Source organism: Cephus cinctus, unplaced genomic scaffold (genome assembly GCF_000341935.2).
Source record: "Cephus cinctus unplaced genomic scaffold, Ccin1 Ccin1_scaffold1184, whole genome shotgun sequence".
Taxonomy (NCBI): Eukaryota; Metazoa; Arthropoda; class Insecta; order Hymenoptera; family Cephidae; genus Cephus; species Cephus cinctus.
This window is the reverse complement of record NW_014333664.1, coordinates 1,156,909-1,180,798: the sequence shown is the minus strand read 5'-3', so window position 1 is coordinate 1,180,798 and position 23,890 is coordinate 1,156,909. Positions and strand designations below refer to the sequence as shown.

Here is a 23,890-nt window from a genome sequence, read left to right as displayed (position 1 = left end):
TCCCTACTGCTTCCACTCTCTCTCTCTCTCTCTCTCTCTCTCTCTCTCTCTCTCTCTCTCTCTCTCTCTCTCTCTATCTCGTTTTCTCTCAGGATGATACAATAATAGGGAATGAGGTCCACGTCATCGGCAACGACTTCAAGTCCCTCCGAGGAGGTCGATCGACTACGACGATGATCGTAGATAGGGATCCTGAGACAGCGTGACGTGTGTAGTGGGACCCTCGTTAAATTAGAGCCATGGACACGATGATAATTATAATTATTGATAGGATCGCGCGCCGCGGTTGACCGGTTGGTTTATCCTTCTCTATATACACCGAGGTATCTCGACCTTCTTTACTGGCAACTGATATCAGCAGTGTATACGTATATACGTTCTGGTACTTCCCATCTACCTACGGGACCCGGTACCATCTCCTCGTAGTCCGACCCTGTCGTCCTTCTCTACGAGCCAGACCTACGATTTGTTGACACTGCCCGTTACCACGAGATCTGATCTCGTGCCAGCAACGACCCGTGCTACCTTGTAATAGTCGAATATACCTCGAAGCGGACGAAATTTATACGCAAGGGACCCCGACTTAACCCCGAGTATCTGCTTACACGAGAACCGCATGGACCGACTGTAAATTCGATTTGAAATATCGTAAGGCCCCATCGCCGTCCACTGATGCAATAGGTCGAAAGTGCCTTTGGCAATTTCTACGATCGGACAAATTCGTGCGGGGTTTCGTATACGGAATCGGCTGAGATCGGTGAATTACAATGTTTTAACGAAATTAATTAATTACTTGATAATTATTTTTTAGAAGGACTATAAATACGAAATCAACGTTCTACCTGGTTGGATCACTAATTATCCATGATGATCACGATGATCGCTATGGACAGGTTCTCCCACGGTGTTAAATATTTATTAATCGTCAGACGGTCGGGCCGAGGTGTAATTATCGTTAGATAATTTTCGTCACGTGGGAGGAGTCCCAATTTTAGTGACAGGCCCTTCGTTTCCACCTATAGTCTCTATGTGTGAGGCGTTAACGATGAGTCCCAAGACGCTTGACGATCCTTTTAAACGACTGAGAGCCACTGTGAGGCCCACTCTCCGAGAAAGGACTCGAACGGTAATGGAGGTAAAAGGGGGCCCGATGAATGTTTCGGGCGTATCACTCATTATCAGGCTTCCGGGAATATCTCTGTGGGCAGTGATCAATAGAGCTCATCTGAAAGAAGAGGCCCAAAAGTACGACGTCCCTTTAGATCCTACCACGGCGTCACGCCTTTAGAGATGGATACTTGTTACCCTTCGCGGAACACCACTGTTCCGGTGTTACAGACACGTGGGCCCTTTCCACGTATCACGTAGATACAGACGGGGGGCAGGAAGGGCCCACGCTAAGCCACCGCGCTGACTTCGATTAGATTTTAATCGATGCTATTCCACAGCTTGATTGGCTTTTTGTCGGACCTTCTCAAGTAAGTCCCAAATACCTTGCGCAACCGGCAGACCTGGACACCTATCTAATCTGTCTAAATTACCGACCCGGAATGATTTCACTGCACGGGGGTCACTGTACGATAAGATTGGATTCATCCTTCACCTGTATGCATAGAGAAGAAAAATGATAATTTTTTTTTCACTTTTCGAAACTTCATCAAATTTTTAATATCCGTTACTAACTAAACGTCCGTACTATAGGACGTGGTAGCAGTGGAGAAAGTCAATGAGAATTTAGAAAGACACGTGGTAGCGCAATATACTGCACGTATCTATACTTAGCTGTATCTAATCTTAGCAATGTACATTGAATTAGGGATTATCGGAATAACAAGACCAGCGTATCTATATACGTTACTGGCCTTAACGAAGATCATCCAACGACAAAGACCTGCCGTGATATCCTGATGGGCAGTAGGTACCTACTTGCTGGACCCTGGACCTCAACCTACGGACGAGATACTCGGTTGGTACTGCTGTATCGAGATCGCGACGTGTGTGGTCGTCTTAAGGAGGTTGACACAGGGTGCTCCGTTAAACTTCACCTTGCTTACATCAAGATACAGATAGAATTATGCGATTCCGGTAGGTATACTAATCTCTTGGAACGTCACTGGTCCAATGCATCATTCAATGATACCAATGACCACGATGAGCTTGACGCTTCGAAGGAACACATGGCAGTGTCCGTCCCATTCGATACCAGGCTAACCATGACTTTCCTCGATTGTACGAGTTGGCGGCACTGTAGTACTGATTGATTGCTTATCGGAATTATTTGTTTACCTATTTTTAAGAATAAATTCACATTAGTTCGACCACGGCGGGATTGCTGATTGGAATGAGAACTCTTAGCGATGGTATCGTCGCATTATTTAACATACTGGAACGTTAATTCGATGATTCCATGGCATGATCTTCGTTACGGCTTGTACAGGACCAGACTGCTTAAGGACGTATCTCCCGGTGGTATTATCATTTTATTGCCAGTACACAATGCGGGTTAACGATCGTTAATTCCGCGGCATCCAGCGACAGCCGATTTTTCGTTACCGAACGATTTGAATTTCATAATATATATAGAAATTTTTAATATATAATTTTTTTATAGCGACCCATTCACTTAAAAAAAAAAAAATTAACTTTTAACAAATTTTATGAAGATCCAGAAACGTTCCTTCTGTTCAACCGCGAGACAGATTCTCTCGGTACGTTCCTGGGCCTCGTCTCGTTCGGATTCTCATTCTCTCAGCGGGCGCCTGCTGTCTGTGACGGGTCCACCTGCCTCCGCCAGAGAAGATACCCCCACCTGACCCCAGTGCGCAGGATTACGCGGATCCTACACGAGCGCAGGTTTAAATCCTTGATATGAGATTTATGCACGGCAAAAGTCAGAGTCAGAGCAGTGGGATCCCGGTGGTATAAGAAGCGGACCGAGAGTCTCGGTGGCAGAGGCCATATCGCAGCTTCCCATCGGCAAGGCGATAATAAACAAGTCGCGAGATTTCGCTGCGAGAAGGGAGAAATGGCGTGCCATGCCGTCTCGTGGTAAATCGTGAATCGTTGAAAACGAATGCACGACTTATGTGTCCGATTAAAGTCGTCGCTTCGCTCAGAGCGCTCCCTGTTCCTTCTGTCTTATAGGTTAGGTACGTTAGGCCACCTCGAGTCGAGAAATAGCATTGCCGGGTTCGACGCGATACGCCATTTGCCGCGTGATACTTATTCCGCGGTCGATACTCGGTATAAGACGATCGATACCGATTAATGCCGAGGAATATTTAACGGATCGATCGAGAGCCACGAGGTGTCTAACGGGTGACCGTCAAATAGATACCGGAGCGAACGATGGTATGGTAGTAAAAGGAGGTGTGGTAATAAAAAAAATTATTACTCAAGATTTTTCGTATAAAAACAAAATTACGATTGATACGAAATTCGAGGCAAAGTAAATCGTTACCGATCGAAGTCGGCCAATAAAGTCGAAGTGAAGTAAGGTAGCTCGTGTTGTTTTTCCCTTCTTCTTCTTTTTTCTTCCCCTCCCGATATAAAGTGTAATTACTTCTAGTCCGCGCGCCGGTTCACCCGATGGTTCCGATAGCCAAACTTATAATTTAATGGTTAATTATATAAGGGTTCCAGCGCGATTCGGTGAGCCACTGGGCGGACACGATGACGTGCAGGAATGTCTGCATCGGGGGTCCTACAGACAGTGGGGCCCCCCTTTGGCTCAGGATATTCGTTTCAGTCCCTGCCCCCCTTTTTCCCTATCGCTACCACCACCACTGGTTCACGAATCCGTGAACGCACGTGTATATACGTATATTCAAGTATATGACTTCAGGGACCCGCTCACCAATGGACAAAGTGGACGAGTCAGCAAGGGCCAATCAGTGCAGAACTGCTACCCTTTCTTTTTTATTCGCCCCCCGCAGCCCCACCCCCCTTTTAAATTTTTCTTTCTCCTTTTCTCTCTTCTCATCGCGAGATATTGTTTATTGCCTCGAGGCCCACTGGACCCTGTTCTCGAGCTACCACGAGATCGCCCTTTTCATTATTATTATTATTAGTCAGAAGGGATAAGATCGGTGGGACACTTTAAATTCCAGATCGTTATCAGACACCCGTTATCAAATATGAAAATTAAAAAAAATAAAAGGAAATTAAAAATTTTTTTATTACGAACTTCAAGTGCGAATTTTCACAATATATGATCAGTTCAGAACCGAGTTGGGTGAAGGTTGGATTCGGTTCAGCCTGAAGATCGGCAATTGAAATAAATAATAGAGGCTGCCTCGTGCTCTATGCGAATGACTAACTGTACCTAATCCAGGTTCCAGGGGTGAGGACGAAGGTAAAGGCGGTGTCCACAAGTACGAAAGTTCGTACGAGAATAAGAGAAAAAGAAAAGTCATAGAGGAATTGTCCGTATCGATAGGAAAATGATAAAGATCTGTCCAGGTTTATCGTAGAGCGTCGTCCGGATCGAATCGGATCGAAGAATCGCTGTGGGTGGTGAGAAACAGAAGATAGAAGAAGGGTTAAGAAGATCGCCTATATAGAAGCTAGACGAAGAAGCCAAGAGCACCAAGAGAAATAAGAGAGGCTGAACCTACGCTGAACCTCTAGGCCGTTCCGCGTCCTCGCACACCGGGCGTGTCCTCATAGAATTCGATTATTACCAGTCGGATCGAAAATCGACAAATTTCAATCCTCGATATCCACCGCGACTTACAATCCGATTAATTTCAAATCGCAAAATTTTTCCCTAAAAAAATTGCACTTCCGGTCGAATACCTCGACGCCATGTTAAATCGCGAATTCCGAGGAGTCAGGAGGACATGCTTCTCGATAGTGAGCATACATATCGACCGTCAATGCGCTATAAAGGATCGATGAATAAGACGAGGATAAAACGATAGAAAACACAGGAGAGAAAAAGAAGAAACTGAATGAAAAAGTGAGAGAGAAGGAGGAAACGCTCTTGATCCAAGGATACCGCACGAAATGGACTCGTACGTCATAGTCGTAAGAGACCGAGACGCCCGCTGGTCTTCTTCTGGTAGTATATTCTTTCTACCTTTCGGTGGTAATCGATTCCGGTTACCTTCTCTCGGGAGGCATTGTAGGGACATCGGTCCCACGTGATACTATCTATATGGATCGCAGCGCGGTAAAGCCGACGGCTCTGAGAAATCCAGCAAGAGTGTATGTATGTATATATATATATATATGGCCACGCAAAGAGAGAGACAGATATAGCCCGTGGTGTATATATGTCTGTCTCAGGCTCTCAGGGCAGCTGGAGTGTGGCAGCCTCCGTAGGGAACCCTAACTCACCATATAATCACCGTCATTGTACTACTGACAGCGCGACAGGTTAGCGTAAAATGGCGTTCTGTTATACGTCGTCTGGTAGCGGCGGATGGCGTTACTGTCGCGCGATCATTTGGTTGACATCGGACAGCCGTAAAGCTTATACCCATTATATGAGTTAGTTTGAATGAACGATTGCGACATAGGAGCCATACCGCGATAAGGGGAGCGAAGCGTAGGTAAATACAGAAGCGATGGATTATGGGAGTTGGCGACGCCATCTTGACCGGTGTTCTCGTAGAAGCGCAGGTTGGTGGGTCTTTTTGTATATCGTACGGGGGCATGGCTGGAGGCTGGGATTTTTAATGCTCTTTGCGATTCGCAAGGAAATATTAAATGCCCGGTTAAAAGGCCGGGCGATAAAGTTGTCCTGGTTCGGCCGTAAATACATCGCGCTCTAGCGGGCGATTCTGTAATTAATTGTTCGTTGTTAAACTGTCCCGCGTGGCGCGCTGGCGTCGGCTCGTTGCATTTACGGTAGCGGCCAGGACTGTTATTCTCGTTTGTGAATAATGTACCGGCGATCGTAGTCGGAGATACGCGCGAGTCGTATAATTATGATAGGGCGGCCTCGCGATAATTGCGTTGTGGTTGGGCCCCGAGTCACCCGGAGGGTTTACACCGATTTAATATTAACTCGATTAACCGATTGCACTATCAGCCCTACGTCGCTGTGGATTTTAAGATCGTTACGTGAACTCGCGCGGGCGCACCTCCGGATAGAGACTATTTTTTCAGTGCATCGGAAGAAATAATGCACGCGAGTGTGTTTATCGTCGAATGGGATCGATCGAACGGTAAACAGGGAGCCAAAATGGCCTAATTGTCGATGGAGACCCCCTATTGGCTCGCGGTATGTAATTACAAGGCAGTGACTCGACGCTATAGAAATTCTACGCTTCTTATCGAACCCATAGTTCCATGGGAGCGAGAGGGACCCACCTCGCGGGACCACCGGTCATTTAATCCCATGACACCGTGCATTGCGAACGAGGCCTGACCCCATACCCGACCACGGGTACCCGTAGGAGACGAAAAGAAAAAAAAAAGACGTCAAGAAATTTCAAACTATAGTCTCCACTAAAAGAGATAAATAAACCAAAAAAAAAACTCCACGCTTAGTAATTTATTTTTTATGAAAAAAAAAAAATTGCTCCGATCTATCCTAGATGGTAGTGTTCGGCATGGAAAGCACGAGGGCACAGAGCGTTAGTCGCGGATCGGCAAGCCACGTGGCGTGGCGCGCTCCTGTGATTGCAGAGTTCGGTCCGTCATTACCCGACCTCGGCCTGACCCGTGCCGAAGCCTCCCGGCAGCCACGCCGCGTATCCCGTGCGCCCAGCGCAATTCGTATAGCCGCGCGTACGCGCACCGTGTGCCTAGAGAGTCGCCGCGCCGGCGTTCCAGATATCGAGGGTAACGAAGTAAGAATTTATTAAGGTGGAAAAGGTGCCGGTTTCGAGGCTACGGCGCGCGCTCGTTTGTCTCGCATTTCTCGGCGCCTTTCGAATTTAAAGCCTGCCGGTACACCCGCGGATATCTCTCGAAGGGATCTCGCGGGTTTCCTTGGCGTTACGTTTCGCTTCACTTTTTTCCTCATTTCCGTCATACCGCCCGGAGCCAATCACGGGCCACGCAATTCCATCGGGGTCCTGGTATGGAAGAGCGTAACCCGTACGCAGATACGAACTTTACACGGACGTCGATGCGGTGAGCGAGAAGCGTGTACGAGGAGAAGAAAAGAAGGAATTGCTTGGGTAAGGATAGGAGTATAGGTGAGTGAATACGCAGGAGAGGAGACGAGAGAGAAGGAGCAGGAGGTAGATGAAGAGAAGTAAAGAGGGTCATGAGCTCCCGCGGGGGCTGACCCTCTGACCCTATCAGCCGGGCCCCTCTTGGGTATTGTTTATAGCGCTGAACCGTGCACCGAAGCAGACCCGGCATTGTTTCTATAACCGAGAGACCCATTGTCTTTGGAGATCTTCAGAAGGCTCGCCGCCGACGCGAACGCCGACGCCGACGCCGCCGTCGCCGCGACCCGCCACTGCCTCGAGTAATTTATAGAGTTATAAACCGCCTAATTATCTCCGAGTAATTGCTCAATTTCGATTGGGCGCCTGTCAATAACGCTACCTGAATATCCAAGTTTGGTATCGCTGACCTATGACCTTCGGATCCATCCACGGCGATTGGCGTCGTTGCCCGGGCTTGTGAATTGCTCCCTGTAGCCTCTTTGTTCGGGGCCTTTCCGCTTAAAAGTATCCAAGGACAAATGGGACTCCGCGCAATCGCACTGCAATCTCATTCCTAATCACTGATCATTAAGTACCCGAGACCAATTTTGAGGCTGTTCGAAAAATCGAGGCTACTCGGTCAGTTGGCTCCGATTTGCTCGTGTCATACCTGTCGCGTCTAATCCTGGTGTATCCTCTCGCATCCGCAGGTCTGTCCTTTGTAATTTAAGGGAAAGAAGACAAAAGGCGCAAAAAGTCACAGAGCCGATTCGATGCGATCGACACGGAGTTACGATCCACGGGGAATGCGATAGCGCGTAAAATCAGGAACGGAACGCAAAAAGATCGTGGACGAGTAAGCGATGCGTGGACGGATGAGGATCGACGACGTAATAACAGTGATCGGGATTGGTCAGGAAGACGAGTGAGCGTCGGTAAGGTAGAATGCGGGGAGATACCATCTATCCCGTTTCTCTTCTTCATCCACCACCTCCTAGCGATCCACCTCGACTCCACCTCAAACTTTTTAACGATCGTACTCATTTTTATATTTTCAAAATTTATCTTCGAAATTTTCATTTTTATTTTTACGTTAATAAAATTCGACCCGTCTCTCCCCTTTCCGCTGTCCCCTTTATTCACCACGACCGGCTCTGCTTCACGCAGGTGATCGCACGAATCTCTTGGCTGAGCGTCGCCGACTACGTATCGGCTGTTTCTTGAGGACTATGTGCCGCGGTCGGGTTCTCTAATGACAATGTAGATGTAGATCAGCGTAATGATGATGGCCGGCTTGTCTGCCACGGTGCACGGTTCACGGTTGTGAGCGCATCCGTGCGTAAATCTTGTCGATGACACCGGCTCTTAGTGCCGTCCACGTATAAAGGGTTATAGGTTATGAATATTTTTCAGATAGCGACCAGAGCAAAGATATACCCTGTATAGGGATAAAGTACTTAAATGACGTGTACCGAAGTATATAAAAAAGTAGGATAACAACGCACACGCCCAATTCCGGAATTCCGTTTTGTTGCATCAAGCCGCAATTACCGGGCAGCACTCCCGTGTAAATTCCCAGCACAATTTAATACCGGCGAAAGTTCACTGGGTCGGGTATTATCGTTTCGTCGGTTAAACCGTAGAAACGAGCCGTTATTCGAGTGTTTCGAATAATTTCTAAGTCCCCCCCTCCGAGCGGAGCCAATTTCCGGAAGGTTCGAGAGATAAAATAATAAAATTCGTAAGAACGTACATAAATGAAAAAAAAAAGGATTTTGAACTCCGGGATCCGAACAGCAATCGATTCCAAGAATTTTCAACAAAGTTCCTCGGCTTATTGGCAAACATAATTTCTAACGAGCAGTGTGCTAAACTGCTGCGGGTCCTGGGCCCAAATGGGGCCCTCCTACCGGTACAACGTATAGATTCTTGGAACGTGGAACTGGGAGGATACGTACTTGATGGGGACGCACGCGCCGGGGGCAACCGGAGGCTCGCGCTCTGTAATCACACCGAGTGAACCAGCACGCACACACGTGACGTACGTCCGTTTTTCATAGGTGCACATACGCCGACCGGCACAGGATAATGCTAATTCACGACGGGAGCATGGGTTTACATTATGTAGGTGTGCCCCAACACGCACGTACCCCAACCGGGGTCTGACTGCACGCCACGCTCACGCGTCCAGCCAGCCACACATCTGCGTAATTGTCCCCGGCGGCAGCATCCGACCGACAGACAGACCGACTTCAGTCTTATCGTACAGGACGATTCAAAAATAAATGCAGTCCATACAAATGGTAAATTTAAAAAAAAAATTTTTCGAACGAGACACAAAAACCACCACAGATACGCAAGAAGTACTGAGATTGAAAATATAAATTTTCGAATGTACAGGGTGTCTCAAAAAAAATTGTACTACACGCTGCAACGACTGAGTTGCGGACGGTCGTTATCGAGAAAGGTATAAAAGCGCCACGTGTCCGGTACACGCTCTACATTAAGGTAGTTTTGAATTCACGAGTATTCGCAAACCGTAGGCTGGGTAACTACCAACCTACCATCATCCAGCACGCGGTCTGCATAATTTCTCGAAGGTAAGTCGGGGATATGCTTTTTTTGCGGCTGCCTCGCCCTGAGGATGAGTCCGGGCCTTAATGATCGGCGTTGCGTGATTTATTTTTGGAAGCCCGGCACCGGCAAATTGTTCGCAGTCTGTTGCTCTCCTTAGATAAGGACCGGTGCTGCCAACGGGACGCGACGCTTCGGGTAGGAACGACGAGGCGAATGGTAGTCAGTGGTGATTTCGTTGGCTCGCGTGTTTCGTGCCCGGAAGGGCCAACGTCTCTGATGATTTCACGTATCCCCGAAGCACGGATCCACATAGGGAACGCCGAACAGTCCGGGATTCTCGAACATCGTGAACATGGCCGAGCACAATGCCCGTATACCCGGTGGTACAAAAGCACCACGAAGAAGAGGTTACCGATAGCCTGGCACGCATGCGTAGTCTTTCGCAAGAGTCAAGACTGTATCGACGGGTAGCATGTACACACATAACCTTTTTTTGTCCCTACTGATTCTTTTCCTTTCATCCACCTGCCTCTTTTTTTCCACTCTTTCTTTCTCCTCGACAGAACCGTACGGATAGTGCGAGGCAGAAGGGATTGCATAAATAACGTGTTCCTGCCGGCGCAAGGATCACGAGTGCACGACTCCGACCGGGGCCACATCTCCGACACATGTTCCGATTTCGACATGGCCGCATTTCTAAATCATGTCGGCGTTCACGCGATCCCATCCCCGCGTCACGATTACCTCATTGTGTTTATACTAATGGCTCGAAATAGCATTACCTTGTTCTTGTACTCGTATGGGTCTGTGAAGCCGAGCTATGATCGTACTTGCATATACGTATATATATATAGCCACCGGCAGGAACGCGGGCGTCGATGGGATGCATCGCTAGCAACGAGTAACAACGGTAAGAACGTAGGAAACAGTGCGGTACAGCAGACGTATGGCAAACGTAAGAACACAACACGGAACGTGGAACACAACGTACCTGGGAAAGTCTGAGGCGAACTCGTGCCCGAGCCACGAAGGTAATAAATCTTCGGCACACTCGAGGTGGAGAGACGTCTATTCGTGCATTCGCTTCGCTTATGACAATGTGTTTTCGCGGCGGTGCTGCGCCCTGGCGGGGAGACGCGTAACTCTAACGACAAGCGTCGCTCAGCGGTACTACGTACCCACGGACTCGAAACACGACTCGGCCGCCATAGACGTATAGCCAGTGCGTCGAGACGTTAACGAGACAAATTCTTATTACTCTATTTGAAATAGTTTCCGCGAAACTCCGCAGGGTTAACCGGACAGTCCTGAAACGGTAACGCGTACCCGATGACGTTATTAATCGTTTAATGGGAAACAGGGAGAGGCCAGCAGAACGATCGCCAACGGCACAACCGACACAGCTGACCTCAGCCTCTATACCTAACCTATCAGTGCGACGTATATACACACCGGGCTAGAACAGCCTGGGCAGCCGACCAGGGTCCGACATAAGGAGCGCTCTCTGGTGGATTAATTATCATTACCCTCGTGCGCGGAATGAGATCGTATACCTTCTCCGTGACTGGCTACCGCACCCGTGTTTCGACCCACTTCTGTCACGCGTATAACGAGAGAGACCCCGTAAGAAAAAGCCGGGCACGGCTGGAATCGCGCTGGCTGAAAAGTGAGTAGAACATCATCCTCTGGAGCACTTTGTACCCGGGACACTCTTCGACAGTTTGAACGCGGTGCAGAAAGACTGAACGAAGATACTTTAATCGTACCTGGAATCGTCACTAAGCCTCCACTGGAATCCCAATAAACGACGATCTATGCAGCCAGACGTCTCGTATAGAGAACGTAATCAGGTAGCTGGGCTGGATGCGAACTCAGCAGCTGGATCGTTTGCTAGGCAGATACAGGTAAAGTACCAACGCGTAGGGTACGTAAAGCCTCCTCCATACGTACGTACGTATGTAGCTACATACGCCAAAGCGAAACGGCTAACGATGCCCATTAGAGCACGACGTAGAGTCTTCCTGACTAATCGCAATGCGCACGACTCCATACCTCATGCAGATCGGCTATTCGTCTTGCGCTATCCTCCAGTTTGTCAGCCGAATCGATACGATAAAGATACCAGCTGTCTATGACGCTGGCTGCTGCCGGCGGATCGGCAACGCTCGCATATTTTGATCGAAGATAATAATGGATCGGCACAGGACGTATCGACTGGGAGAAGGTACCTGGACCAGGCATTAGAACAGGTACATGATACACCGGGTCTGCTGTCGGACTTGGGTATAAGGTACCTGTACGAGATGGTCCCACATATGAATGCCCTTTAAGGTAGCACCGTCGTTTACCACATTTTCAACGTGTCACGAGACTCCTGAGTATCTACCAGTGTACCTCACTACCACCGTTACGCCAGATCAATTCCCGGGGGATCGATAGGCAGCTCTAACGAGACGATGATGGAAATGTGGAGATTGCTCGGAGGCTGATGACTGACGCTCGGTCCATAAACCAATATATGACCCAATCCAGACGTGAATCATGATCAGACTGACGAGTGCCAGCACCCTTTCGACTGGTAGGCATTTTTTACTTTTTTTTTTTTCCTCATAAAAATTACGTGCCACGGAAGATTCAGTGGGTGATCTTAATGACGAGTTTTCTGATTGGGTCTGTCTTTTCTCAATGTATTTAAGAGCAGCGTTCCTGGCGATCGTGAGGCAACAGCGGCGTAACCGCCGCAACCCAGATCTGTCATTGTGAGCATCCACGAGTAGGGAGGATCATCATCATCATCGCGGGAGGATGAACTGGAGGTGAGGAGCATCCATTCATCAGACGGTAACTGGAGGAGGTGTACCTAACCCACATGTCTATTACAACCTTTGCGCTGGGATACCAAGAATGGGAGGATGAAAAATTCATGGAAATATAGACAGATGGATGGATGGATGGATATACGTCTAAGCGCTATACGTTATAAAGGAATAGAGAGTATCGCGACTACACGTGTGTCTACGCAGAAGAGAAAGATTAAAGCATTTCGTGATTCCATGCTCATCTTCGCGCGAGCGCAATCATCGTCTCTTCAAAGCAGCCGCACGCTGCGCGTTTCGTAATCATCCTTAAATGATAACGAGATACGTGTCGGGACGGTGCTCAGGATGCTGTATCCACATAGCATACGTGGATAGGAATACGTCTCTCCCATCAAAGCATAGAAAATGCGGATGCGTTTATCTGCTCGTGTCAACAACGTGCATATCAAAGGATAGGAATTCAAATGCCATTTTCAGCTAATAGTTCTGACGCTTTTCCAACGTTCAGCCGTTATACGTATATATATATATATATATATATATATATATATATATATATATATATACACACACACATATTCGTTCTGAAGATGCGCCATACGCTTCTATATATGTATACATTGTTACCGGGTATATACCAACTGTAATCTACTAAAGAGTCTCGGTATTGGGAGATCAAACTGATAGATACAAAACTGGTCGTGGAATCTCGGCTGGATGGTAATTAAGCATTAATCTATAACGAGACATAATTAGTCATAGACTAACGAGCGGGAGCTCGTTGCATACGAATTAACCGATAAACTTCTCGATACTCACGAACGCCCACGCGGCGACTATCTATAGATGGATGTACCTAACCTCATCTGGCGCTATACTGAAAACCACTCCGGATGCACCAGGATCATCGGCCACCCTGGCAACGTGCCCACATAACCTACCCATAAACTTGGCAGGGTTCTGTTCTAACCTGGACGTGGAGTTTACGTTCTATACGTTATAGCCTATGGTATATTCTGGACTAGAGGCTGCTGCTGCCGCTGCTGCTACTCTTTAACGTGGGTTAGACCACCCGGAAGACATCGAGGGAAGACGTACTCCTGTGGCTTCCCCGAACGATTCGCCACGCGGCTCGTGCGACCACCTAGTACAAAAGGATACGAGATGGATCCTCCTACTTTTGCTCCTGCGAAGGCGGGAACCTCGATTCGAGCTTCTCGCATTAACGATCCGGTATACGTCAAGCTGGTAACAGTGCTGGAGGTTACGCGTAGGATGTAGAAAATTAATATATTGGCAAGCTTTAGGATTATGGGTAATTGTATGATATACTGTGGATTAGCTAAATTTACTTTGGATTATAGCCGAAGGACTCGCTGGGAAGACGCCTCGAGACTCCTGAGTAATCTATAATCTTTTGTTTATTGTTAAAACAAGTATGGTAGTGCGTACTTAGTACAATCTAGATCGACTGTCCCAGTTTGTATGGCTGCGTACAAGATTTTCTCGGGTAACAAAAGCTTCGCCCTTTATCCCGGAACAATGGGACCTGAGTGAGAATGTGATGAGGGTGACAAGCGCCCTTTTGTACGGAACGAAGTGTGAAATCGAGCAGAGTTCAGACTGGAGAGACTCTGGAGGTACAAAGAGAGAGAAAGAGAGAGAAGGAGAAAGGTGGTGTATTAAAAAATAAGGTTAACGTTTTATACGGCTCGAAGAATCAAACGTCACGTGTGTATCCCGCCTTAAAATTTATATCAAAACAATCTTAATGATCAAATAACACATCGAGCATACCTATGGCATCGAATGGAATTAGTTTAATAATAAAAAAAAAAAAAAAAAAAAAATAACGAACACTGATATCTCTCAAATATCATCCCAAGATCAAAGCAATCCAACAGAATCGAATCAGAGGAGAAATCGCGCACGTGGCTTTCAAGATAATTAACAGAGTCAGCACTGGTGCTAGTTATACCACGGTAATAGCATATACTTAGTGCAATGGTGTAGGACCCAGAGACCAGGGCTGACCACGCGTCCGGATGCCGGCCATTAACGAAAGCAACGAATCGAAACCGCATGGCCACGCTTTGTCGGAAGCCCATAGAGAGCCGGGAGCTTTAATACGTTCAGGATCGATTTGCATATCCGAAACGAGCGATCGAGCCGATTGCGATCGCTGTCGATCGTACGTAGACCATACGTATATAGAGAGCGGCTTGCAGGCACTATCGCTTATCAGTGATTAATCGATCGGCCGCTAGAGGCGCGAAGGTGTTACACGTTAACTGAGCTCGAACAAGAGGTCGTCCCGGGTCAGATCATGCTCCGGACCGAATCGTTAGAAAGTATGACTAGACTTGTCGGCGAATCCTCGATTCCTCGATCGGTAACACATCCAACAGCTGGAAGTTGAAAATCGAAGAAAAATTTTTAAAAAATCCAACACGAACCTAATTCGTCGATCGTATCGGGCTGTATAAAAAAAAATCGATAATAATCGAACTCGTTATTAATATCGAACGACTGTCGATACTATTTATTGATTTCCATGAGATCGAATCGGATCGAATCGATATTTCAGCTTTGAGTCCGCGTGGGATGGGAAGAGGGTAAAACGTGTGTGTATAACATATCACGGAAGACGTAAGAACTCGAGCTCCACATTCATGACTTTCTAACGAGCGAAATAACGTTGCACTGTTCCTCCCCCCCGTGTCCCAGCATAGTGCATCTAGTGTGTGTATGCACGTGTATCCACGTATGCTTCAACCTCGACTGCCTGTCTCCTGGCAGTACGTCCCTTGTTACCATAAGTTACACCTACATAGTTATCAGGGACCCTTCTCCGTTCGGCGACACGTACGACGTTACGATTACGCGAGCGTAGCTCTTGCGCAACGTTATACCCGCTGTGGATCTGCATACGCGATCCCATAAGAGTTCCATAAGCGTGGCCGCGCTCTAATTGCCGCGTTCGCCGCCAGGTTCGCTAATGACGAAGAGCGACGCGGCTGGGATACGTATTAACGTATCAGTCCCGAGCGCTGCAGGGATCGTTAAGGTTTTCGCGATAGTCCTGTCGCTCGGCGATTATCGCGAACTCCTTAGAGCGCCGAGGATCCGCGGAACCCGTAGATCGATGGATGCCCATTAAGGATCGCTTTTACTTTTGCGCAATAGCACCGGGTCGTACGGTGCTCTAATTGCGCGGGATCCATAAGAAGTCCCTTTAACGGTTAAAGGCGCGCATGCGCACTCTCCTTGTTTTTACGAGAAAATTCATACGACGTTACACGTCGTATTTATCATTTACGGATCGGGATACCGATTTTTTTCATCTGATTACTGATTATTTATTGCTGTTCTTTCTTTTTCTTTTTTTTTTATCCACGTCCTACTACCTCTCATCTCCCTGGCCATACGTGCCTTCGGCCTCTTACGAAATTCTCGAATCTCTCCCGTTTCGACGGGCCGCAAGAAATTCATAAATATTCATAGCTTAATCGGCGCGGTACGTATCCGCGAATTTATAGCCGTGACTGCGAGACGCTTCTAAGTACACGCCGATTTATCGGTGTACGCGTAAACAGTTACTGGGATCCTTTGCGCGGTTGGAGAACGTTCAACGGGAAGACGAGTGTAGGTATACGATACAGGCAAGGGGTGTATTTGGTCATACGTATAAATATAGATATGTGAAGTAAAGTGCATTGTCTCCGGTATAAAGAGATCGAGACCGTGGCCTGTGGCGTATGTCGTTTTCCTTAGATTCAGGAAGTAACGAGTGGCGTGGGCTTTGGGTAGTCGTGAAGAAAAATTATAACGCGAACGGATATGTGTGGAAGGCGCGATCACGTTCGCGAGGGAATTTCACCTCCTGGGTTGAGAGAAAGTGTGGACGTGAGGACAGTGGTGCGCCGAGTTCGAGTCCGGGTCGTGAAGGAGCCGGATGAGTGGAAGTCAGTCGCTACCTCGGCTTCTTCAGGGGTCATTAGAACATATGAAGTTTCTCAAGGCACTCGATCATCGACCAATGACGATTCGCTTTGACGTGTCCGACATTTTTCGACCGCCCACTCGCCAGTCATTTAAGCGATTACAGAACCTGACTGTGTGGGCATACGTACGGGCACGTGAAAAGTAAATAAATAATGGGGATAAAAAGTGAAATTTAAAAAATCCTACCTGGGCGTACTCCGCACAGATGTCGATCGACGATACGTAATTCACTACTTCCTCGATCGTCCATCGATTAACTGCCTGTCCATCCCCGCATGGCATGTGACCGCATAGGGACGGACACCTTATGGGCGGCGGTGTACTTGGCCTGGGTACTGGTTTTGGTTTTGGAGAGACGCTTCCGGGCCTCCTCAGCTCCGTTCTTGGTCTCTTACGCGGTGCGAATCCACCTGGACTGGACAGATCCAGAGGACTGGTCACGCCAGTGTCCCGTTTGTTGGCACCTGACGTGTCAATTGGGAAAATCAGTCTTGGGACCAGTTTTTCTTTTGCGAGGTACGCCGGACTGGATGGCATGGACGTACCTTTAAGGTAGGTCTCCAACTCGGCTGCATTTTGGGCCGCGTTGGCTGTTCGCACCATGTGCAGCAGAGCCTGCGTCGAGGACATGTCCAGCATGGGAGGAAAGACGGGATTCCCGAAGAGACTCTCTTGCTTCTGTTCCTTGGGGTCTTTGTTGGACAACGGCGAGGTCGTCGGGACGCTTGGCGGTTGGGGTGCGCCAAGTGGCGCCATAAGACCCACGAACGGCGTGGCGGCAGTTTTGAATGCCGGAAACCTCGGATCCAAACCCGGTGGGAATCCGTTTCGCGGACTGCTGAAGTAGCTGAATTAATATGAAAAAAGAAAAAAATGGAAAGTAATTGGTATGCATATATACAAAATCAATAGAGTGAATGAAAGCGGAAGTAGTCAAAAAAATTTGTTCACTTCACTCACTCGTTTGGATTGGCGTTATTATACTTGGCAGCCAGACTCCTCATGAAGTCACTGTAATTCCGTCCCATCATCTGTTCCATATGTTTGAGATGATGGGGTGGCGGTGGACCTTCAGCACCACCCAGGGCTGTACTGTTAGGTGGGGTGCCAGGGTGACTTGAGGACGAGGGCGTCACGCTCCTGGACGACGTCGAATTATTGTCCGGTGTAAGTCGTTCCGTCTTCACCTGAAAGAGGATCGACGACCTCGTATTAAGTAACCCGATAGGTAAAGAATGAGAAACGTAGATAAATTTAAGAAAAAAAAAAAAAAAAAAAAAAAAAAAAAAAAGAAAAAAAAGCTAGTCAAGGTATATCCTAGCTACGGGGCCCTCCCATGGATTCACTTACAGAGAAATTTAAAAAAAAAAAAAAAAAAAAAAAAGAAAAAAAAGCTAGTCAAGGTATATCCTAGCTACGGGGCCCTCCCATGGATTCACTTACAGAGATCTCAACGTAACGTTGGAAATATCTCGGTACATTAATCCCGGTAACAGATTGCATCTGAGATATGGTAATGAAGGCAACGCGTAGCGTAAGAGAGTTGACTCCTCTCCTGGGCACAGCGTGACACTAAGAAAGACGAGAGTCGATTGGCGTAGAATAGAGTCCCAGGAGTACCGCTGCGTACGACCGACAGTAAATATCTTTCTCGCCTCAAGTTGACTCGAGTTGAGACTCGACTTGACTCGAGTCAACGCTAGTCGTATGGCACCCAAAGCCGTAGACGTCTCTCGTCTCTTCCGAGAGAGAACCTGGCGTCGAGACGTCAGAACAACACTACGTAGGATACAAGCGAACGTCCATCAGAGAACGTGCATAGGCTCTCGAACGTGAACCTTGGGGGCCCGAGAGAAATCAGGAAAATTGGAAAAAAAAATTTCGTCAAAATTGAAATACTCGAAAAAAAACATAATTTTGGAATTGTCGAAAAATAAAAAAATTTTTTTTAAAAAATCCCCAATCTCATATTGGATATCGGTTACCTGAGTAATATCGAGCCCGTTCTGATTCTGTCTCCTGCGACTTCTGGGAGGTCGTGGGGTCGCGGCGCCTGATAAATGCGCGCCCTGGGGGCTGCCGCCCCTGGCGTCGATAGCTGTGTTAGCGGCCAGGGTGTCACCGTCGTTATTATCGGTACGAGTGCCCAGATCCGTAGTATCGGCACGATCCCCAGCACCGGCGACGCCGCCGCCGACGCTGACGCCGACGCCACGCGGTCCCGTCCCTGCTGACACGGTTTCGCCCGACACCTCACCTGAAAAAAAAAGCCAAATACCAAGTTCGACACGATGCCCATTATACAGCAAAATTCTTCCATTATATTTTCTCATCTCGGAGCCCCATTGTTCTTCTTCCTCTTCTTCCTCTCAGTCGTTCATTACACACGTCTGCCCGTCCTTCTCTGTTGCACGGCTACCGCGCTACTGCTACCGACGCCACCATCACCGCTATCTGCTACACCATAGAATAAAGAATATCCCAGGGTCAGAGGTCACTCTGGTAGTTCCAGCCTCCATGGTATGAGCGGTACCTACAATGTAATTGCCGACGCGGCTCGACCTTCGGATCTTCGTTCCGCACAAATTACAATCTCACTTGGAGCAAGCACGCCCACCGGGTTACGTAGGTATACACAGGACATAGGCACACCCCCCTAGCATACCCACGTAAAGCGGTATACACACCGTACAGAAACCCGGACAACGTAGCTCCGCGTAAATGAGGTGAACGCGACCCGGAGGATCAGGAAAATTACGAGCAGGTCAACGTTAATGCGCCGTTGGCCTCCAGTCCCGTGAAGATTTGCCCATTATAACGCCTGATCGTTTTGGGATCGTTTGCTATATATTTTCCGAGATTCTTTCCGCTGAGGAAAAAAAAAACGTTGATTTTAATACATCGTAAAACACGACGCTAACCCCGGAGTCAAAATTACATATGTACCCGCAACTATTTTCATATTTAAATGCGATTTCGCATTTTCATAACTTTTACGACTCGCCGACAGATGGCTAACGATATGCCTACCGTAAGTAACGCGCATGCGCGTTACGTGTTCTCTCGGGAGACCGCGCAAGAAGAAGACTTCTTAACGTAAAAAGGAAGGATTTCTAATTGGCAGTAAAGACGCCCGAGTATCATGCCATGGCTACTTGCGGACAGTCCATTCGTATAGGGTTTATGGCGACAGGTTATGTACTCATTGACACGGCACTGGCATTCGTATTATTGCCAGTAGTCCCTGTGGCTACTAGTCTTATTTCACTGACAACCTAAAAAAAAAAAGTTACACAATCTCACAGCTACGTTCGGTCTTGTTTGCGGAAGTAAAATTGTATTCGCGAAGCAACGTACATTCAAGGATAATCGTTAAAAGAGATCGAATAATGGTTAATCGATTTAAGTCACGTTCACAATGTACGGGATGCCGATTTGAATAAGGTTTGAATATAATTTGCAAGTTTCGAAGCACAAGACGACTTTGGCACAGTGTATTTTGTCATAAAAATGACGATGCTCGCCGAGCTCGATAAAAAAAATACTTGGGAACTTTTGAAGAAATCGAAAATAAGTTAATCGAAAGCCAAGATCGTAAAAATCGATTGAATCGTTAACCTGTACCGCATTCCTGTATACAGAGAGTGAAAAAATATTTTTCTTTTTACGCAACTAATCACAAAGACGTTATACACCAACGAAAGCCGATTTCGATCGACTTTACTTTACTCGACCGATTGGCCGAGGGTAGTGGGTTCCCTCGTAATTAGGCAGTAAATCACTACGGTAAAGCTTCCGTCCGCGATATATTAATCTTTGGACATTGGGCATTAGCGGCCATTCCGTATTAAACGGTAGGATATACGTAGAGGCTACGTTAAATAAGGCAGCGACGGCGTTAGACCTTAGATTTATGCCCAATAAATGGACCCGTCCCCGATGCCATTATCTTCTTCCTCGATCATCCGGATCCCCCAAAGCGGCACCGTGGTACCGCGGGGGTCACTGTCCGCCGGCTACCGAAATATCCAATAAATTATTGTCATCGTTAAACGCCTGGAATTTTATGGTGGCAGTAACTCTCGTCGGTACTGCTGAATTTGCAGGGCCCGATCGTATCTGGGTCCTGCCGCGGCCATTGGCAGCACCGTCGCCGAACCAAGGGAATATCGAGGTGGAGCGGGACTTGGGATTAAAGGAATTGAGAGAGAGAGAGAGAGAAGGGCCCAAAAGATAAGGGGGCCTTAACGCTATCTTTGGCTCCTCGGTACCATAATCATCCAAACAAGGGGGGAGGTGGCGGGGGGCCTTTTTTCCAGCAGTACCTCGCGGTAGGAATGCCGCAGCGGCCTTATACCGAAAGTGGCTCTCGCCACGTTTGCCCTAAGGCCCTTTCATGCGGTGAGGTGTCGATCGGCGAGATGGGCCCCTGTGATAATCCGCGAGGTTTCTTCCTTGGCCGGGTGAAAACAAAACAGCTTCTCCCGGAGCGAATCGAAGATAGCTTCCTGACGCTTCCGTGCTTCAAATTCCCCGCGTACCCCAGTCCGACCCGTGCCAGCGAAAGGGGCCATAGGGCCCCAGTGTAAAGCGCGAGGATAAATGGAACGAATATCGTTCGATCGCCATATGACATCGTAATCACTCGTCCCGAGGTCGTGTTGACGTGGGGCCTGATAGAGAGGCGATATACGCGTGACAGGAGCAATCGGGGCCCGTTCTCTGACGTGACAATTATTATCGAATTCTTCAAATACGAACGACAGGCATCGAGGCGCTCATTAAAATTATTCAAATCTTGATTCCACCATTCGATATATCGGTAACCAACATTTGGGGCCTTACTCGGGGCCCACGTAAGTACCCTCGCTAACTAAGTTATTCCATCTGATTCAAAGTCGACGTTCGTTTCAACCGACTGACGTCCTATCCTTCAACGCGTGCGTGGGATACCGCGGCGATATTAAAAAAAAAAAAAAATTTTATTCAACTCGACGATCGATGCGTTCGTAATAACGATAAGCACTTTTCCCAAAGTTCATCGATTAGCCACGAGCTTTCATGGAGTCATCACTCTTCTGACTGACAATTGACAGTCGGTCGTCTCGTCAGAAAATTATTCTTGGCTGTCAACGGAGTCCCAGTCGTATAAACGCTTCGGGACAACTAACTGCAACAATGACGGTTCTCAAGACACGCGACCGTAACCCTTGTTCTAGGTATTGGGAATTAGAGAAAATACGAGTAGGAAAGTGAAGTGAAAAAAAAAATTTTCAAAAAATTTATTATTATCTCCTCAAGAAATATGGCCAATGCTTAATGATCCGCGAACTCTTAGAAACCACGTATGGTCGTTCCGGTGTCCGTATGAGAGGTAAGACTGTATTCCACTCTCTGTATGTAATATAGGAATACGAGTTTAATACATATACTGATTACTTGGGCATTCACGCACTCACGCACTCCTGCACTCACGATCCACGGGAATATTCAGTACACACCTACCCAACCGGAATCGCTCCTAATGGCTTCCCGCTTCCCAATCAACGCTGCGCCGCACCATACCGATGATCGAGTGATGATTGCTGACTACAAGCCTGCCCGTTCTAACGAACTTATTACCGCTGACTGCTATACGATGCGCGGCGTTCCGCCACGCGTGACCCTTCGGCGCGTCTTCCAACTTGCGCGTGGAACCTAATAGTCACGTCGTTAGGTAAATTTGTCATTGGTTATTTAGTTTCTTTTTTTTCTTTTCTTTTCTGACTTTTACCACATTCAGCGCCAACAATGCGACAAGGTACTGGTGGATGGTAGATCTAGTGGATATACATGAAAAAAAAAAAGATACCACAGAATCGAACTTCAGATCCCATAAGAGAGCGGTAGCGACAGCCAGGTCGCGCACATGTATACTCAAAGTAGACGGCGACACGTACGGCAAATATCGTAACCGCGTTTCTATGGGACTGCCGGTTCGTAGGCAGGCAATATTGTGACTATTTGCTCGCTCGAGTGATTCTGCTTCCTCGGTGTTTGAAGGAGAAAAATTTTGAGAAAACGAAAAAAAAAATTGCCCGAGTTTGCTTCGGTTAGGTTGGTATAACGGGAAAAAAAAAAAAAAAAAAAAAAAAAAAAAAAAAAAAAAAAAAAAAAAAAAAAAAAAAAAAAAAAAAAAAAAAAAAAAAAAAAAAAAAAAAAAAAAAAAAAAAAAAAAAAAATGACGGAGGGTAATAAATTTCTACGAGTGGAGATACTCGTGAACCACGCGATCAAGTCAAAATTCGAAAATGACAGGTTTGTCCGAAAAAATATAAAATCAAAGTTTCGAGGTTTTCGAGAGTGAGTAAAAAATAAATTTTTTTTTTTCATATACGAAATTAGATGTATAACGATAACACGTTTATAATGTCTTTCAGGGTACTGTGACTTTTGAAAAAAAAAACCGAAGATACATCGAAAAAAAAAAGTGAAAAACGTGGGAATCATCGAAAATTCATAATTCTCGAACCTGTTAGCGAGTCGATGCGTTAGCGCTGCTAAACGAACGATTTTCATGCAAAGCAGATGAGTTCGGATGCCGCGACTTTGGTTTCTCCGTATATCCCACGGGAAAGTAACTTCCATGGAAACGGGACGTTAAGCGCTGTAAACTCGTATAAGAAGAATCCATTGCCTCGTATTTAGTAGCATTATTGCCCGGTTGCATTAACGAGTAGCCGAATGATCAAAATCATTGAGCCGGCGAACTGGTTTGCATATGGTTAATGGGAACCGATGAGTCTGGTACCGATCAAAGCCAAACAGTCCCGTAGACATTTGTTAATGATATGCATGGATGTTAGTTCGTTTTAACACGTCGTTACGACATTTCACACCCGGATACCGTGGCTGCCGCAAGTAACAGGAAAATAATGCAGTGCTGTTAAACCGTCTTCACACTTCTTTCCGTTCCACTTAGGCAACGCGAGAAGAGTCCGATCTTTGTGTAACATGAATATTAGAATACCTCCCATACGTGTATGTGCGATAAACCCGTTCATTCGGATGTAAATAAATATAAGTCTTCGAATAACGATACACACGATCGAGCCAAAAGGTGAAAGGGCAAATCGTGATAAATACTTTACAAAATTCCATAACCGATTCCATCGCGATTTTTAATTTGCAAAATTTTACACGGTAAGACATACGAGTTTATAATTTAATACGATTCCCCATTAAGGATGCTAACTAATTAATTCTAAACGTTGTAAACACGTAATCGCTCTTCGGCCTTAGGATAAAAATAAAAAAGTAGCCTGAAAAAAAAAATCTCCAAATCGTTACCGAAAATGCATGAGAATTTACAAAAAAAAAAAAAAAAAAAAAAAAAAAAAA

At 46.9% G+C, this 23,890-nt stretch overlaps 1 protein-coding gene and 1 long non-coding RNA gene across 5 annotated transcripts in view; one reads left to right on the top strand and one right to left on the bottom strand.

Moving 5' to 3' along the window:
* LOC107272513 overlaps positions 1-23,890 on the bottom strand; it is a 122,913-nt gene that overhangs the window by 12,927 nt on the left and 86,096 nt on the right. For 2 of the 4 annotated variants that reach the window (XR_003061221.1, XM_025089753.1), the window contains exons 2-5: positions 18,496-18,767; positions 17,471-17,697; positions 17,056-17,357; positions 16,697-16,974 (exon numbers count right to left, since the gene is read on the bottom strand). Coding sequence is in view for 3 of the 4 variants with exons in the window: in XM_025089753.1 (XP_024945521.1) it covers positions 16,697-16,974; positions 17,056-17,357; positions 17,471-17,697; positions 18,496-18,767 (1,079 nt within the window). In the remaining variant the exon portion in view is untranslated. The remainder of the gene's footprint in view (positions 1-16,696; positions 16,975-17,055; positions 17,358-17,470; positions 17,698-18,495; positions 18,768-23,890) is intronic. The other 2 variants (XM_025089754.1, XM_025089755.1) reach the window with 2 other exon arrangements.
* On the top strand, positions 10,684-14,292 carry LOC112495055. Its single transcript, XR_003061222.1, has 3 exons — positions 10,684-11,352; positions 11,407-12,264; positions 12,383-14,292. It is a non-coding gene; the product is annotated as an uncharacterized LOC112495055 (long non-coding RNA).